Here is a 19,312-nt window from a genome sequence, read left to right as displayed (position 1 = left end):
TCCAGGGGATTCTAGAGGCAAGGATACTGGAGTGGGTTGCCATGCCCTCCTCCAGAGGATCTTCCCGACTCAGGGATCAAACCCACATCTCTTATGTCTCCTGCATTGGCAGGCGGGTTCTTTACCACTGAGCTACCAGGAGAGCCTCTGGAGTATAGTAAGGACTGGCATTTCCAGCATCTGCGCTTTATTTCTGGAAGGGTCCAGAGCCACTGTCTTCCTAAAATGGTTTAATTCAACCTCCTTAGGGGCCTGCGTTTGTGCCGGTGAACTCTGGAATTAAACCAGAGCATGAGACACCAGCAAGTGATTTCTCAACTGTTGGGTCTATTCCCTGCAAAGAAACTGCATCATATCACCGCTCAGGGCAGCTTGGGAAGTTTAGTTGATTTGTGCTATATTTCCAGTTTTGCTGGTTAAGGACTTTTTAGTGTACTTAAATATCTTTAGAAGACAGACTATTATTCATGAAGCAATTCTACAAAGAAAAATGTCAGATATTCTTTACTTAGCACATATTCTCAAAGGGAGCCTGTGCCCTTGTTGGGATGTTTAAATTTTTTCTTTTTTTGCAAAGAAAACTTGTTTGATCTTTTAGCTATCAACCTGGTTTTATTTTTATTTATTTATTTTTAACAGTGGGCTTTTCCAGTGTTGATTAGAACATCATGGAAGCTTCCCAGCTGGCATCTACTTCCTGTTTCTCTTATTCCACAATACAGGACACCAGTGGTTCTGGTTCTGGTTCTGAAAATAAAAGAGCCTGTTGTTCAGTTGCTCAGTCATGTCTGACTCTTTTAGACCCCATGGACTGTAGCATGCCAGGCTGCCCTGTCCTTCACTATCTCCCAGAGTTTCTTCAGACTCATGTCCGCTGAGTTGGTGATGCCACCCAACCATCTCATCCTCTGTTGCCCCCTTCTTCTGTCCTCAATCTTTCCCTATATCAGGGTATCCATGTTTCAGCCCCAGCTAGTTTCCTGATTTTCTGGATGACCTTGAAAATTTTATGTAATACCACAGGGTCTGATTTTTCTTTTGAAATATGAAGCTGATAATCCCCTTCCTGCCTCTTGCAGTGGTGGTTATTAATTCAGTTTGGCAAACATTCACGAGCCTTCCCTCTGTGCCATGTTAGACTGAAAGAGGAGGATCCTGCTTTCTGAAACACAGAATGCAGGAAGACGCCGGCTTTGAGCATCCTTTGAAGGTATGTGGGAGGAAGGGTGAAGAAGGAGGGGATATATGTATACTCATGGCTGATTCACTTTGTTGTATGGCAGAAGCTAACACAACATTCTAAAGCAATTGTACTCCAATGACTAAAAAAAAAAAATGAACCACCCAGCTCAGGAATCCTAAATGAAGTGAATCAGCAGCTGAATTCTGGAATAGACCGTCCAAACTTGCTCCTTCCAGAAACAGCTTCAGACCTTGAATCTGGGGTCATCCATGTGCCACTGAAAATAATGTCTACTGTGAGCTCCCTGGGTTCTCTTCTGATTGATGTCACACCAGATAATGCTCACTGGCTGTAAGGATGAATGGGCCTCTACTGATTCAGACACTTGCAAGAGAGATATATGCTATTTCGTTAAATACAAGGCCTGAATGCATAAGGGCTTCAGATTGTCACATAAGCTCTGTTAAAACTTCTTAAAAATTCAGTTAGCCAACCATCTGACTGCTAGGGGCTGCAGAGGGTGCAAAGATAATCCACTAGTCCGTTGCCCCCACTCCCCAACTAGGCCAGGGCCCCTATTACATGTTCTTGTTCTGCCGTGACTCCTTTCCCAGCTTTTTGGTGTTGTAATTCATGTTTATTAGCAGCTCATTTGTGAAACCGTCACCAGATGCTCTTTGAGGACGAAGATTGTCTTTTTCACTAACATATTCCCAGTGCCTACTTCAGCATTGATCCTTAATATGTGTGAATGAATAAATAATAGTGCTGTAGTACCCATGGGTAATTATGCTGTCATGAGCATTGTGGGAGACATACTATTACTATTTGTGGGTTGATGAATGAATGGCTCTAGCCTCAGGGTGTAAATTCTGGTCTGGGCTCAACGGTCTCCAAGAGGAAGGGGTGTCGGTCATTGTTACCCCGGGAATACCCGGCCTGGTACATCACTTCGTTCTGTACTGAAGGGTCTAAAAGACCATGTATAATTACGAAGCGAATAGTATAAGAATGAATGTCAAAATAATACACAGTTTGTTCATATTAATTACTTCCTATTAAAAGCATCCAGATATTGGAAATTGATTTCTTTACACTAAATTTGATAGATTTCTTTGTTTAAAGGAAAATGCAAAAGTCATAGTGAATAAAAAGTTAGAGGGACTTCTTTGGTGGTTCGGTGGTTGAGATTCCAAGCTGCCAATGCAGGGAGCACAGCTTCAATCCCTGGTCAGGAAAGAAAGGTCCCACATGCTGTGCGGTGCGGCCAAAGGTAAAAAATAAAGAAAGAAACAAGGAAAGAAATCAATCACTTGGGGGAAATGTTAGAAATGCCAGATGCTAATTTAGCATCAGCTGCTAAAAGAGAGAAGTCTACACACATGTACCCACAGCACACGTCCCCCACGCACTGTGCACGACTTTGACTTTCTTCAAACGGTAAGGCACGGGGTTACTGACTGACAGCTTATCTGTGGTGATGGGTGCAGTGAACCTAGAGAGCATTTACTTGGAATGATTAAATCAAGGCAGCAAGCATTTATTAAACATTAAGTATGTACCAGACCACTGAGACACCTGCCAATGCAGGAGACACAAGAGATGCAGGCTTGATCCCTGGGTCGGCAAGATCCCCTGGAGAAGGAGATGGCAGCCCACTCCAGCATTCTTGCCTGGACAATCCCAGGGACGGAGGAGCATGGTGGGCTACAATCCATAGGGTTACAAAGAGTCGAACACGACAAAGTGACTGAGCAAGCGTGCGTGTACCAGATACTGTGCTCGGATGAGGTCTGGGTGAATTCAGGGAGCATCGGTGATGGGGAATGAGGTGGGAAACAAGTGGTTAAGAAAAGGCGAGCCCCATGAAAATGACTGATGCCCTATCAAACAGGGCTGTCAAATGTTGCCCCAAGGACTAAGCATAGGCTGGGACGTTGACATCTTTCAAGGTACACGATCTGGCACTAATTCTAGACGACCAATCTGGAAAGGTTTGAACTGAAATAGGAAAATGCATTCAACAGTTCAGAATTCCTGAGTGGTCAGAAAAATGAGATGACTTCACACTAAACGCCCGACTCTCCTGCTGCCTTTGTGGGTTCAGTTGTCTCTCCAGCACCCAGAGAAGGGCTCCTTTCTGGGATGGATCTGAAGCCTGGTTAGCACAATTAAATAAAAAAGCTAACCAATAATTCTCCCTCCATCCACCCCTGGCCTCCGTAACGCGGTATGGCTATTGATCCCCAGTAATGATTTAGTGATTAAGCAGGATAAATTGCCTATGAATGCAAAGCAAGCTAAAGGGCCCCCAGCAACACAGCGGAACATTCCTTATCAATCAGCGCTGTACTTGCCTGCGTAGTTTTCAGTCCAGTGTCCTGAGTCACCTTGGACTTCACTTCCATGGTGCGTGTGTGTTATCTGCAGCATCTTGCCCACCTGGCTTTACTTTGACAACTTCTGATTTCCTCTTGTGTGATCTTTTCCACTTGGGCAGTGGTCTCTTTTTTAATCTCCTTTATAATTGCCAGATCACATCTCTAAGAGTCCCGTGTTACGAATTACGTGTGTTACTTTCTGTGTTACTGCACATGCAAGCATAACACTGCTGACTGTGAAGTTACAGTGTATCTGGTTGTGTGTGAGGTTCATTGTGCAGCCCCGTGTTGGACTGTGCTTTGGGTTCTGGGCTGGGCAAACCACAGGCTGTTACCATCAACCTTGAACCTTGTCTCATAGATAAGGATTAGTGGGTATAAGAGGATGGGGGAGGCAGGCGGGGAGCATAGGATTAGCTCGAATACTGGAATAGATAACTCAAATAAAGGGTCAGGAGGATCCAGATTTATGTTATACCCAAGCAGAAAACTTTGTTCACTGATTGTTTGTATGTAAGTTCATATCCACCCTGATTCAAGTGCAACTCTCATGTTCAAAATCAGCATTAATACAGACTCATTTTGGAAGCTATTGGAGAGCAATGTATATGGAATAGGATGATGTGGGAAATCTTTGGTCTTACGTCAGCTTTTATATGTTTCATTACCTTATTTCTTAAGATCTAAAAGTGGACTCTCTCCCCCGAGTGTCACTGCAATGTTCACATCTGCCTCTGAAACTTAAGATCAGCCTCACACCAAGTATGGAGGCAGAAATAAGGAAGGGCAGAGATGGGGACAGGGAAAAATACTGTGTGTGTGATGGAGTTCTTAAATTGGATTGGTAGAGAAATCCTTGGACTTGACTAAGTTTATTTGAATATAACTAGATTAAGCTTCTGCAGCAGCCAGAAGGAAAGATTCAAAATAGCAGCAGAGATTAAGCTGTATTATATTAAAGTTACATGTTTGCACATCCAGAGTTATGATTTATAAAGTTTGCACCCACTGTGCATTTAAACAAATTTTCAGAATTCATTAGACTTATGCTTTCTGTACTTGAATTAAGGAGATAAAAGTTAGTTTCACTATAGACAAGGTCAACTTTATTTTTTTGAAGCCAGATTATGAATCCTAATAGTGTTGGCTCAGATGGTAAAGCGTCTGCCTGCAACGCGGGAGACCCGGGTTAGATCCCTGAGTTGGGAAGATCCCCTGGAGAAGGAAATGGCAACCCACTCCAGTACTCTTGCCCAGAAAATTCCATGGATGGAGGAGCCTGCTGGGATATAGTCATGGGGTCACAAAGAGTCGGACACGACTGAGCGACTTCACCTTCACCTTCACAGGTGCTGTGCAATATTATACAAATTACAGGTGTGCATATATGATACACTGATTCATAATTCTTAAAGATTGTACTCCGTTTATAGTTACTATAAAACATTGGCTATGTTCCCTGTGCTATACAATACGTCCTTGTAGCTTATTTTATACCTAATTGTTCGCACCTCTTGATTCCCTACCTCTATATTGCCCCTCCCTATTCCATTTCCCCACTGGTAATCCTTAGCTTGTTCTCTGAGAGTCTGCTTGTTTTTTGTATGTTCACTAGTTTGTAATATTTTTTAGATTCCACATATAAGTGATATCATACAGTATTTGCCTTTTTCTTTCTGACTTATTTCATTTAGCATGCCTTCCAAGTCTATCCGTGTTGCTGCAAGTGGTAAAATTATGTTATTTTTTATGGCTGCATAATATTCCATCATATCCCCCTGGAGAAGGGAATGGCTACCGACTCCAGTATTCTGGCCTGGAGAATTCCATGGACAGAGGAGCCTGGCGGGCTACAATCCACAGAGTCACAAAGAATCAGATACAATCGAGTGACTAACACCTAGTATATTTATATGTCTTATCTTCTGGATCCTAACAATTCTGAGAGTCAAGGCAAAGAAGCCCATTTTGTTAACAGAGCAATAACATACACAGAGGCAATACCATCAGCATATTCACTTCACAATTAACTAATTGTGCAATTCTAGGCAATCTTCAATTATTTCTTGGAATAAATTTATAGCAGCATTAACTTCAAGTTATAGCCTCATAAACTGAAAGCAAATTTTGCATCATTTTCTGTCCTTAAAACATGGAAAGTGGATGTAGGAAAGGAACATGTCTTCTAGAATAATTCTGCTATTGATCCAAAAAGAGATGCATTAGAAATATATGAACTATTTTCATAGTGAGATAATAAATACCAGGCCCTTACCTTCACACCAAGGGTTGAAGAGAATGTATGTGTCCGTTTCTGGGTTTCGGCTGGTGCGGATGACCCCGTAGGGGGTCCAGACAGCCACGTACATGCGGAACTTCCCCACAATGCAGTCTGGAGAAGACTGGACAGACAGCCGGACAGACCTGTCCTCTCTCAGGATCACTTTGGCGCCCCACTTGCCACTCTGCAGCTCAGAGACCACGGGGACTGGAATGTAGGTTCCCTTATTCTCCTGGGGGTAGCGACCTACGAGCAGAAAGAAGAAACACAGCGCTGAGATTTCACAAGCTAGCTTTGTTCCCACTCTGTCCCCTTAATAGCCGAAGGTGGAAATAATTCATTAGACTTGAAATGATAAAACTTGGGTTTGAATTTCACTTTTGCTGCCAACTTGCTGCCTAATGGCAGTCAATTTTCATAATTTTTTGAAGGTCGGATTAGTCTGGTTCATATTTTTTAAAAAAGAATGACAGTACTTACAAAGATTTTGTTTGTTGGTCAATGCACTCAAATAAGATGAAGAAATACTAATTCTGGATGCAAAACCAAACAGAGCTTATAGGGTAATGTGACACCATCAGCACCAGAAATTCTGCTCTCTAAAGACTTAGAACGGCCTTTTTAGGGGCATCAGGGCTTCCCACGTGGCTCTGGTGGTGAAGAAGCTGCCTGCCAAGGCAGGAGACATGAAAGAGCCAGGTTCCGGCCCAGGGTCAGGAAGATCCTCCGGAGGAGGACACGGCAGTCCACTCCAGTAGTCTTGCCCGGAGAATCCCACGGACAGAGGAGCCTGGCGGGCTACAGTTCATGGGGCTGGAAACAGTCGGACACGACTGAAGTGAATTCACACACATAAGGGGCATAAGGCAAGTGTTTTTGTGCATTCTGAATACAATTTCATAATTTGTTTATACTACTTATAATAGAGCCCCATTTATAAGTTGTCCATATGTAATTCATTTTGTATTTAACTGAAACATGTTTACTGCCAATGTTGTATTTAGTAAATTTAGGCTTATGTCTTGGGCAAGAATTCAGGCTCCAGAGGCAAATTGTTTAGGTTTGAATCTTGGCTATGCTCCTTATTACCTTTGCAATCTCTGGCAAATTAAAAGAGGGTGTGATGGCATGGGTTGGGAGGGAGGCTTAAGAGGAAGAGGAGATATAGGTGTGTGTGTGTATATATATATGTGTGTATATACATATATATGTAAATACATATGTAAAGTATGTGTATATATATATATATATACTTTTGAATTCGAGTCTTGTCCGACTGTTTGCAACCCCATGAGCTGTAACCCGCCAGACTCCTCTGTCCATGGGAACTAACACCAAAAAAAAAAAAAAAAAGATGTCCTTTTCATCATAGGGGACTGAAATGCAAAAGTAGGAAGTCAAGAGATACCTGGAGTAACAGGCAAGTTTGGCCTTGGAGTATAAAATGAAGCAGGGCAAAGGCTAATAGAGTTTTGCATAGAGAATGCACTGGTCATAGCAAACACCCTCTTCCAACAACACAAGAGAGGACTCTACACATGGACATCACCACATGGTCAATACCGAAATCAGATTGATTATGTTCTTGTCAGCTGAAGATGAAGAAGCTCCATACAGTCAGCAAAAACAAGACTGGGAGCTGACTGTGTCTCAGATTATGAACTTCTTATTGCAAAATTCAGACTTAAATTGAAAAAAGTAGGGAACCTCTAGACCATTCAGGTACTAAATCAAATCCCTATGATTACACAGTGGAAGTGACAAGTAGATTCAAGGGATTAGATCTGACAGAGTGCCTGAAGACCTATGGTTGGATTCTTGTCATTGTACAGAAGGCAGTGATCAAAACTGTCCCCCAAAACAAAGAAATCCAAAAAGGCAAAATGGTTGTCTGAGGAGGCCTTATAAATAGCTGAGAAAAGAAGAGAAGTGAAAGGCAAAGGGTTAAAGGAAAGATATACCCACTTGAATGCAGAGTTCCAAAGAATAGCAAGGAGAGATAAGAAAGCCTTCCTCAGTGATCAATGCAGAGAAATAGAAGAAAACAATAGAGGAAAACAATAGAATGGGAAATACTAGAGATCTCTTCAAGAAAATTAGACATACCAAGGGAATGTTTCATGCACAGATGGATACAATAAAGGACAGAAATGGTATAGACATAACAGAAGCAGAAGATATTAAGAAGAGGTGGCAAGAATACACAGAAGAACTATACAAAAAAAGATCTTCATGACCCAAATAACCACAATGGTGTGATCACTCACCTAGAGCCTGGACTGCGATGTCTACTGGGCCTTAGGAAGTATCACTATGACCAAAGCTAGTGGAGGTGATGGAATTCCAGTTGAGCTATTTCAAATCTTAAAAAATGATGTTGTGAAAGTGCTGCAGTCAATATGCCAGCAAATTTGGAAAACTCAGCAGTGGCCACAGGACTGGAAAAGGTCAGTTTTCATTCCAATCCCAAAGAAAGGCAATGCCAAAGAATGTCCAAAGTACCACAGAAGTGTACTCATCTCACGCTAGCAAAGTAATGCTCAAAATTCTCCAAGCTAGGCTTCAACAGTACGTGAACTGAGAACCTCAGATGTTCAAGCAGGATTTAGAAAAGGCAGAGGAACCAGAGATCAAACTGCCAACATCTGCTGGATCACAGAAAAAGCAAGAGAGTTCCAGAAAGACATCTACTTCTGCTTTATTGACTACGCCAAAGCCTTTGACTGTGTGGATCACAGCAAACTGTGGAAAATTCTTAAAGAGATGGGATAACCAGACCACCTTACCTGCCTGCTGAGAAATCTGTATGCAGGTCAAGAAGCAACGTTAGAACCAGACATGGAACAACACACTGGTTCCAAATTGGGAAAGGAGTATGACAAGGCTGTATATTGTCACCTTGCTCATTTAACTTATATGCAGAGCAGGTCATGTGAAATGCCAGGCTGGATGAAGCACAAGCTGTAATCAAGATTGCCAGGAGAAATATCAATAACCTCAGATATGCAGATGATACCACCCTTATGGCAGAAAGCAAAGAGGAACTAAAGAGCCTCTTGATGAAAGTGAAAGAGGAGAGTGAAAAGGCTGGCTTAAAATGCAACATCCAGAAAACTAAGATCATGGCATCTGGTCCCATCACTTCATGGGAAATAGATGGGGAAACAATGGAAACAGTAACAGACTTTATTTTGGGGGATCCAAAATCACTGCAGATGGTGACTGCAGCCATGAAATTAAAAGACACTTGCTCCTTGGAAGAAAAGCTATGACCAACCTAGATAGCATTTTAAAAAGCAGAGACATTACTTTGCTGACCAAGGTCCATCTAGTCAAGGCTACTGTTTTTCCAGTAGTCATGTATGGATGTGAGAGTTGGCCTGTAAAGAAAGCTAAGCACCAAAGAATTGATGCTTTTGAGCTGTGATGCTGGAGAAGACTCTTGAGAGTCCCTTGGACCTCAAGGAGATCAAACCAGTCCATCCTAAAGGAAATCAGTCCTGAATATTCATTGGAAGGATTGACACTAAAGCTCCAACACTTTAGCCACCTGATGCAAAGAACTGACTCCTTAGAAAAGATCCTGATTCTGGGAAAGAGTGAAGGCAGGAAGAGAAGGGATGGACAGAGGATGAGATGGTTGGATGGCATCACTGACTCGATGGACATGGGTTTCAGCAATCTCTGGCAGTTGGTGATGGACAGGGAGGCCTGGTGTGCTGCAGTCCATGGAGTTGCAAAGAGTCAGGCAGGACTGTACACTGAACTGAACTGATATATATATATATATATGTCCAATTTGTGTTGTATGGCAGAAACTAACACAGCCCTGTGAAGCAATTATCCTCCAATTAAAAAGTAAAATAATCACAATAAATTACATGACCTTTACAAATCTCTATTTTCCTCTTTTCCTCTGTCATTAAATGAGAGTAATAATACTACTCAATGGTGAAATAAAATAATACATATAAGATGCTTTGCACATAATTTCTCATATACAACAAATTTTTAGCTATTATTTCAATAGAAAATTAAACATCAGAGCATTGTACCATATGTCCAGGCTCATCAAACTTTATGTATAAGCTATCTCAGAGCAAGTCTTTTTTCTCTTTATTGTTGCCATTTTGGGCTAAATTCCTACTTCATGATCAACATCAAAACTAAATTTTACCAATGGGTTCCTGGAAAAACAGTCTTTGCAGTGTATTGAACCTCACAGCCTTCTTTAACTCTTTAGTTTCCAGTTCAATGTATAGTCTGGTTTACCGAACAGTCAAATCCCTAGGTATTTTAAACTGGAGCAAATGTTTCATTTACAAACTTCACCAAAATGCATCAGACATTTAATTCTAGACATGGAGAAAATTACAAATCAGACTAATATGTCTGAAAATTATTTTGATGGTAAGCCGAAGAAACTTACTGAAAACGTACTTCTATTGTTTTACATAAACCATGTAGGGAATTCTACATGAAAACAAATAAAAACAATGCTTCTTTTTGGCTTCTCCAATTACTGGGATCTTTAAAGGATGCTTTGATAGGTGTATTGTTGCAGACAGAGCTTTCTAAGGAGGTGGCTGCATAAGTTGCCACTGTGTAATTTGGTGAGATGCTTAATCTTAATGTAAATAAATGCATGCAGCACAAGCCAGGGAGAAAGATTAGAACCTTGTTGCTTTGCTGTTGTAGGAGTATCCGTTTATCAACACCCTGAATAAATATTATCACAAATCCAATAAAGTTTGAAAATGGTTTTCTGCCAAGGTATGACAGTTGTCTAGGTGGTATTCTTGGGAATACACGGGCTCAGCGTCTGGGAAGCCTGGACATGACCCTTCTGTAAAAGCAGTTTGTCCCAAATGTCCCCATCCTTCCTGCATATGCTCCTCTCTGACAAGCTCAGCCCCGGGGAATAGGTTGCCCTTTCTCTGTTGCTCGTAGAGAGCCCGTTGGTGCTGGAGTATGACCATCGAACGCAATCTTGCCAGCTAAACAGGACCATATTTCATTTATTCCAGTGACTCCCGGCAGCTGTTACCACTAAGGACCGACTTGGATTTAGAATACAAGCATTAAATATGACACAAGTTTGGTAAAAATAAACTTTCGGAGAGAAAATCTATGTCATGATGAGAGACTCAGATTTAAAAAAAAAGGATGAAAGGCATTTTCAAATGAATTATATAAGCAGCCTCCTTTAAGAACAGCAAAAAAAAAAAAAAACCTGCGAGAGTGTAGGTAAAACTGCGGGCTTCCCAGGGGGCCCAGCAGCGAAGACTCTGCCTGCCGAGGCAGGAGAAGACCCCTGGAGAAGGAAAGGGCAGCCCACTCCAGGACTGTTGCCTGGGAAATCCCACGGACAGAGGAGCCTGGTGGGCTACAGTCCATGGGGTCACAAAAGAGTCAGACACGACTTCGCGACCAAAGAACAGCAGCAATGTAAAGCTGTGTGCTGGGAGCTCCAGCGGCATCTCTGTACTAACACCCACTATGGTCAGGAGCATTGAAATACCAATGACCACTCGTTTCCATTATTATACTTCAAGTTACAATTGCAAAGACCCCTACTAACTCTTACCTAGCAAAGTCAGGTCATTAAAAAAATGTAAAGGAAACACACAGCCATGTTTGTTCACGCTGGCTTTGAACCTAGTCATGATTTTATCTAAAGACTAGTTTGTTGGGAGCTCTTTTCTTCCTGCAACAGTCCTGCCCACTCTGTGCTAGGCATGAATAGCATCATTAAGTGCTAGACACAAGAGTCAGCAAAGCAGACTCCTGTCCTCACTGAGCTTACAGGCGACGGACAAGCCATGAATGTGCTGCGTAGGATGCTCCTCTTGCAGCTTTACTCCCCAGGACAACAGTGAGAGGCAAATCACTGTCATCATCCTACTGCGACAGATCAGGAAACGAACACACAAGAAGATGAAGCAACTTGACCAGGGTGATGCAATGAGAACGGCGGTTGAGATTTGAACCCAGAATCCTTGCAGTAAAAATTTGCCAAGCTCTGCCTTAGAATTTTGTGTTTTGTTGTATCAAGGGGTTTCTGTGGTTGGTCAGTGGCAAAGCATCTGCCTGCCGATACTGGAGACACAGCTCTGATCCCAGGTCTGGAAGAATCCCCTGGAGAAGGAAATGGCAACTCACTCCAGTATGCTTGCCTGGGAAATCCCACGGACAGAGGAACCTAGCAGGCTATGGTCCAGGAGGTCATAAGAGTCGGACACGGCTTAGCAACTAAAGCACCACCAGTGTCTAAGACTTGGGGCTGAGAAGAAAATACCATCACCTCGTTTTCCTTTCAAAGAGAAATGTGTTACCAAACCAGGAACAAACATCTACACTGTGATTGGGTCAACATTTCATTGCCTTAAAACCTCCTAGTTAAATTCCTCAGTCTCAGAGAGTGTTGAAGACATAGGAAGTTGGTTATAACTTTTTATTGGTTTCACTGGACTCAGCTAAAATATTCAATTTCATTTTTGTGAAAGGTGTTTAGTGTTGCCAAGGCACTTCACATAGAGATGGAAATAATGTGATAGGAATGAAACTTTATTTCCTGGGGTCCCTATGAGGAAATTTTTACAGATGGGCAACTGAGGTTCCATGAGATTATCATGCACAAGACCTTTGTATCACCAGGCAGAGATGGACACAGGGCATGGACTGAGATCTTTGGGCTGGGAAGTCCATTCTCTTCTCTCTGCAGGTCGCTGCTTCTGTGGAGGTGGTGGGGAGGGTGCTGGAGGGATTACAAAGATGAAGGAAGCCAGGAGAAGAGTAAAACGGGAAGGTTTGAAGGGACTGGAGGCGGAAGGACAGCTGGGGATGCGCAGTGGTGGACTGCAGGGATGTGAGGCAGAAGTGTGAATCCAAGGGCTTAGTAACTGGTGGCAAGAAAGAAGACCTGGTAGATGGGGGCTTCCAGAAAGGGTCTCTGGGCTGCAGCAGACGTGGATTTGTAAGGTTTCTAAGGGGACGTCAGTGGCAAAAGGGAGAAAGGAGCTCTGCTCCTTGGGTCGAGCTGGGTGGCACCAGACCAGCATTTGGAGACAAATGGGAACAGGGAGCGATTCCATTCATTCCAAAGGGAGAAGAAAGAACCCTGATTTGCAGGCCTTTTCACATGCACTGCATGCAAAAGCTGATTATTCATGTAAGACCTGGCTTGTCGATAATACCACAGGGTCTTGTCGGCTGCTCCCTTATACCATGTTTAATTCTGAGTGTAATGATTTCAATGACAGCGCTGGGGAAGAATTTTCCATGATTGAACCGCGAGCGAGGAAGTTGTGACAGAGTAGTATTTCATTTCGCTAAATAGCCCTCTCACCTCCAGGAGGTAGCACGTTTAAGAGACCACAATCAGCCTACGCTCCTGAACGGCCATCCGTCAACATCCGACTGCCCACCAGCCACCCTTGGCCAAATCTGGATGCGAAATTCGGCCCTCCAAAGGTGACCACCATGCACACGTTTGCTAAAAGTGAATAATGCCTGGATAAATGTTTTGTTTTTACAAATTCGTGTGACTTTTGTGTTAAAAAAGAGTCTAAGCAAGAAAAATAGAAGCAGGAAATATAATATTCCAGAAAGGATTCTCATTTTGTTTTTAATAACATAGTCTTTAAAATTGAACCACTTATTAACCATGAAAAAATATAATTACCAATTGCATTCTTTCACACTTAACTAAAATTGGTGTCAAATTCTCAAGTGGTCTAGAAATTAACATATGGTCTTAGTTTAAACGTTTGTTTTCATCTGCAAATCATTTTTGAGGCCACACAAATACTACTTGTAAGGCAAAATTGGCCAGAACTGTATGCCTGTATTCACATGTCCCCATGCCTTCTTTACATATAACCTGACTCTCTCTTTACGTGTAGCATATATGTGTGAATACAGAGACACACACCTGCCTTAACACCTCACTGCTTGGAACCAGGAGGAAGAGGATGAGAATATTTCATTCCTTTACGATTTTGTTCTTTACCAACTTTGGCTCAAAGGGCCTGAGCTTGTTGCATGGCCTCTTCATTTTCGTGTCATTCACATGGTGGGCAAGAGAAATCCACCCCCAGCTCAAACTCAGCCCTCTTTGACTTTGGGGGAGAATTTGTCTCAATCATTCATTCTATAGATCTGGGAACACCCTGTATGCAAAGCCCTGCACAGGTAATGCTCCACAGAGGAATGTGCTGCATTAAAAAAATTAATGTTTTAGAAAGTGAATGGCTTGGAATATATTTACATTTAAATACAACATCCTATGTGGTGATGAGTCCCAGGTAGTTGAGGAAGCCCACTAATTCACCTACAGCATGGTTGGTGTAGTTGAATGAGGTTGCTAATATAATTATTCTGACTTCGCCTCACTCTGACCTACAGCCTGGGAGGAACAGCAGGGAGGAGGAGGCAGTACCTGTAATTGAAGTAGGCACGCGTCAGTCACTCCCCCTGGTGCTCTGAAATGAAGAATCATGAGCCTCAGGGCACCCCTGTTCTCATCTCTTGGACACATCATCTGTAAGTCAAGTGGCCGCGGCTGACGGTTCTTCCTGAGCTGTACTTCATAATAACGCATCTGATTATGAGAGTTTTAATTAATCACCAGGAAACCCCAAATAAAACCTTTCCTCCTTATGAATTTAAATGCCTATTTTTCTTATTAAACTGAGCTGAAGATGTTATTTTATTGCCTTTATAAATCCATAAAATATCCCAGTGCCTTGGACTGAGTAAGTGTCCAGTAAATGTCACTGGACAGAACTGAGTATTTTGCAGATACCAAGTCCCATTAAGGACATCACACAGGCTTTCGAAGGCCTGGAACGAGATGCCTGTGGCAATCAGTTGTCAATTCCATGCGTCCCTCACAAGAAACGAACATTCATAGTTCTAAACTTTGTCCTTCAAGGGGTGTTTTCCATTCATGTATAAATACATTTCAGGCTGAGCTCTGACTCCACATCACTGCAGACTTTTTTAATAGTGAATTCTTATAAGAGGATTGTCTCTAAGGAACTCATGCATATATCATATCTCCAGCTGGGAAGGTAAATTTCATGATGTTAATTCATTTTTCCATTTGATTCATTTGTTTTTTCCCAAGAAACACCTTTCATGTTCAAAATAATCCATCTCTTTCCAAACGGGCCCTGGAAGTATTACCATGACAGCATGATGCATGTGGCAAGGCTGGAGGCGTGAACACAGCAGCCTGGGAAAGGGAGGCAAGCCTTGTGTCAACGGTCTTAGAGTGGAATGGGAATGCACTGGACAAGGCCGAATAAGTCCCTGAATAACTTTTAGAAACACCAGATTACTAACTACAAAAACAAAGCAACAGCACCAGAAAAGAAACAATCAAAAATGGCAAAAAAAATAATCTTGGATGACGACACCTAACACAAGAGCAACACAAATGTTCAACAGAGACTCATTCATTAAGGACCTTGGGACCTACGCTTTCTATTTAATACCTTGCCAGTGGGATGTGTGTGTGAGTGTATATACACACGTATATGTTGTTATTTAGTTGCTTAGTCGTGTCTGGCTCTTTGCAACCCATGGACTGCAGCACACCAGGCTTCCCTGTCTTTCACCAGCTCCCAGAGTTTACTCAAACTCACGTCCATTGTCAGTGATGCCATCCAACCATCTCTGTTGCCCCTTTCTGCTCCCGCCCTCAATCTTTCCCAGCATCAGGGTCTTTTCCAATGAGTCAGATCTTCACATCAGGTGACCAAAGTATTGGAGTTTCAGCTTTGGCATCAGTCCTTCCAATGAATATTCAGGAGTGATTTCTTTAGGAGTGACTGGTTTGATTTCCTTGCTGTTCAAGGGACTCTCCACAGTTGGAAAGCATCAATTCTTCAGCGCTCAGCCTTCTTTATGGTCCAACTCTCCCTCTCTCTCTCTCTCTCTCACACACACACACACACACACATATATATATATATACACAAAATTTACCTATCTGTATTTACCTATCTGTATTTATTTGGATGTTTCCTAAAGGAAGAAAGCTTCCTGGCAGTGCTAATTCTCTGACTGTCAGTTCAGTTCAGTTCAGTTGCTCAGTCCTGTCTGACTCTTTGCAACCCCATGGACTGCAGCATGCCAGGCTTACCTGTCCAGCAAACCAGAGAAGCAAGGGGAAGATTCTTGAGGACAGGAACTGACTTTTGTTCTAACTTTGTACATCCGGTGACTTGTATCATCTTGGAACATAGCAAGCTTAATAAATCTTTGGTAATTTCTTGATAGTTATATTCTTTAAGGTGTCTTATCTACCTCATTTCACTTTCAATCCTTACTAAGATTCTTAAACTATTTTTGGAGTAGGGTGTAATTCTGTGAAATATACATGAAAGCAGCACTGGGCAAGGCTCTTTGAGTGATCCAGAAAAATAACAAGGCCACGCCCAGTGAGGACCAGCATTACGAAGTGCACACCATAGATGACCCACCAAGGTAATGCTCTGGACATAAGAAGGCAGGCGCTGGCCTAGGGTGTTGCCAACAGCACAGGGAGGAAGAAAGGATGTGGGGCAAAATTCAGAGGAAGCATCAACAACATGGAGACAGGATCATCTCTTTACTGGTGAAATAAGACTGATTCCTTCAACAAAACTGCTTACATTTTAAATGCACCCCCAGCATGCTAAGCTGTAGCTGGGATCACCCACCACAAGGAACCAGGTGTGGCGAGGACTTCTATAACACAGATCTTCACAGCCGTTGGCTGTGATAGAAACCCAGAGGTGGCGGTGGTGGTTTAGTCCTTAAGTCGCATCTGACGTTTGCGACCTCATGGACTGTAGCCCACCAGGCTCCTCTGTTCATGGGATTTCCCAGGCAAGAAAACTAGAGTGGGTTGGCATTTCCTTCTCCAGGGGATCTTCCCAACCCAGGGATCGAACCTGGGTCACCTGTATTGCAGGCAGGTTCTTTACCAACTGAGCCACCAGGGAAGCCCTGAACTCAGAGAAGGAAGCAGCTAAAGATGCTACAGAGTCGCCCCTCACTCCAACTATTATGGAACAATATCAGCTCATCTCTCTGGTTCTGCCATCCTCAAGCTGGGCTCTGGAAGCCCAAGGAAGGTTTGGAGGTAGGTTGTGGTGGGAAACACACTTTGGACTGAAAGTAAGAATCACTGACCAGATGCATGGTGCTTATCTGTCTCTCAGTCAGCTTCAGGAAGCAAGCCATAAGGAAGCCTCTCTGATAGGAACCAAATGTCCTTGGCAAATCCCAGTTCTGTGAAGCTAAAGATCTGTTTGTCTGCACTATATCCATCATGGAGGCAGCCTGAGGCTTATGGGTCTTAGCAGATTAAAGAAGCAATGTCATTAGCCAACAAAGACAAGATCAAAAGTTTAGCTGAAAAGCCAAACAGAACTCTGATAAAATTTTCACTAAAACAGTCGGTTCTTGTTAATAATTTAATGGCAACAATAACAAGAATAAGAACAAATCATTGGTAATTCTAAAAAAAAAAATGTGCCTGTCTTTGGAATGAAAATATGAATGTGATACATAGCAAGAAGTGTTAAATGATGTCACATCTCCAATTGTTGGTAGAGCAAAAATCAACATGGAAAGCTTCTAAGAAATAAGAGGCAGTCTTATTATTGGTATTAGTCTGCAGGAGGATATCGACAATACATGCTCAATGAACACTTATTTAAACAGATATTTACTAATTCTTAGTATAAGCAAAGTCATGTCACTTAACTTGATGGTGACCAGGGTGAGTATATAAGATGTATATGATATACTTTCTGTCCTCAGTTCATAACCAAATATCCAAGTTGAGACTGTAATTCAAGTCAGAAGACTAATGTGAGATTAATAAATCAAGAGCAGTGGATTGCTAGTGGAGCCAAGGATGATTTTATTAAAGACATAACAACAAAGAAAGAACTTAAAGGATGGAAGAGTGCCATGCATGTTGTATTTTATTAGTTCATGCGTGTATTTATGTGTAGATGCTCATTTGCTTACAATAGATGTTTGTAGTTGCTTTATGAACTGATCGTTAATTACATGGAAAAGCGTCATAAAATGTAGTGTTCGCAAGCGAAGTTCCCACAGTGCTTGCTTGTGTGTGTGCACGCTCAGTCACTCAGGTGTGTCTGACTCTTTGTGACCACATAGACAGCAGTCCACCAGGCACCTCTGTCCCTGGGACAATAAGGAGATCTACAAAATATTACGTGCAACTGGGTAGGATTCACCAAGAAGAACATAGCACCACTTCTGTGACATTACTGCCCAAGACACATAACCTGACTGCAATCACAAGGAAACATCAGGCAAACAGACCCAAACTGGGAGTAGCTGAACAAAATTAATGCATTACAATCTTCAAAGGTGTCAAGGAACTGAAGTCAAGAGAGACTATAGAAGTGTTCCAAACTGAAGAAAACTAGAGACAAGACATGACAACAAAATGCAACATATGTTTTGGACTGGATCCTCTTGCTATAAAGGATGTTGTTGGGACAACCGGTGACACCCAAGTGGGGTCTGAAGATTAGATGATCACAGCACATCAATTATAATGTCTTGATTTTGGTGGTTATACAGAAGAATGTCTTTGCCCATAAGAAATACACATTGAAGTATTCAAAGAATTCAGTGATGAAGGAACATTGGGTTGAAAACTCTTAAGTGGTTCTAGAAGAAAAACAGAAATTTTCTGTATCACTTTGGTAAATTTTCTGTAAAACAGAGTTTCTTTAAAATAATAATAATAAAAAAATTAAATAGCAAACAACAGGACAACATGGGTGGCCATCATTTGTACAATTATCTTGTATATATCCATTCTCCTTTTTAAAATTTTTTATTTTTGGCTTTAAAAAATTTTCATTTTATATTACAGCTTAGTTTCCCCTTAAAAAAAAAAGAAAACATCACTGATGTAGATCTTTAAATTTCTTAAGATGAGCAGTGCTTTTTGAGCTTCTGTCTTTGGAAGACCGGTATCAACTCTTCAAAAGTGTGTGCTAAAGAGAGGCCTCCTCGGTGCCTTGCACTAGGCAACCTCCTGTCTCTACAAGGGGCAAGCTATGACTTGACCTTTCAAGAAGCAACAGGTGCAAGTGAATATAGGACCGATACGGAGCAAAATGTCGAGGAACTCAACTCCTTGCACAGTAAGGCAAACGGAATCCAAGTTTGAAGAAATCAATGCGGCGGTGACTACTTAGTGAATCCCTGAAGCAGGGGCACCTGTGCTCCCCCAAGGCCAGGTTCCCTGTGCCGTAAACATCTAGGGAAATGAGGCAGACCAGAGAGAGACTTCCTTCTAACCTCTGAAGATGACTACCTTATGTTGTGCCCTAAATGATCAGGACTGTGATTTCTTTCTTGAAATTTTACCATGATGGTTATAAACACAAATGCTGTCTTTGTGAATCATCTTTATTTTTAAAA

At 42.1% G+C, this 19,312-nt stretch overlaps 1 protein-coding gene across 1 annotated transcript in view; it reads right to left on the bottom strand.

Annotated features, from left to right (window-relative positions):
• The window catches only part of F13A1 (coagulation factor XIII A chain), a 140,726-nt gene that overhangs the window by 89,025 nt on the left and 32,389 nt on the right, over positions 1 to 19,312 (bottom strand). Inside the window, exon 5 of the mRNA XM_061147685.1 lies at positions 5,840 to 6,091. Coding sequence (XP_061003668.1) covers positions 5,840 to 6,091 — 252 coding nt within the window. The remainder of the gene's footprint in view (positions 1 to 5,839; positions 6,092 to 19,312) is intronic.

Source organism: Dama dama, chromosome 7 (assembly GCF_033118175.1).
Source record: "Dama dama isolate Ldn47 chromosome 7, ASM3311817v1, whole genome shotgun sequence".
NCBI classification, from domain to species: Eukaryota; Metazoa; Chordata; class Mammalia; order Artiodactyla; family Cervidae; genus Dama; species Dama dama.
This window is presented reverse-complemented; position numbering and strand designations above follow the sequence as displayed.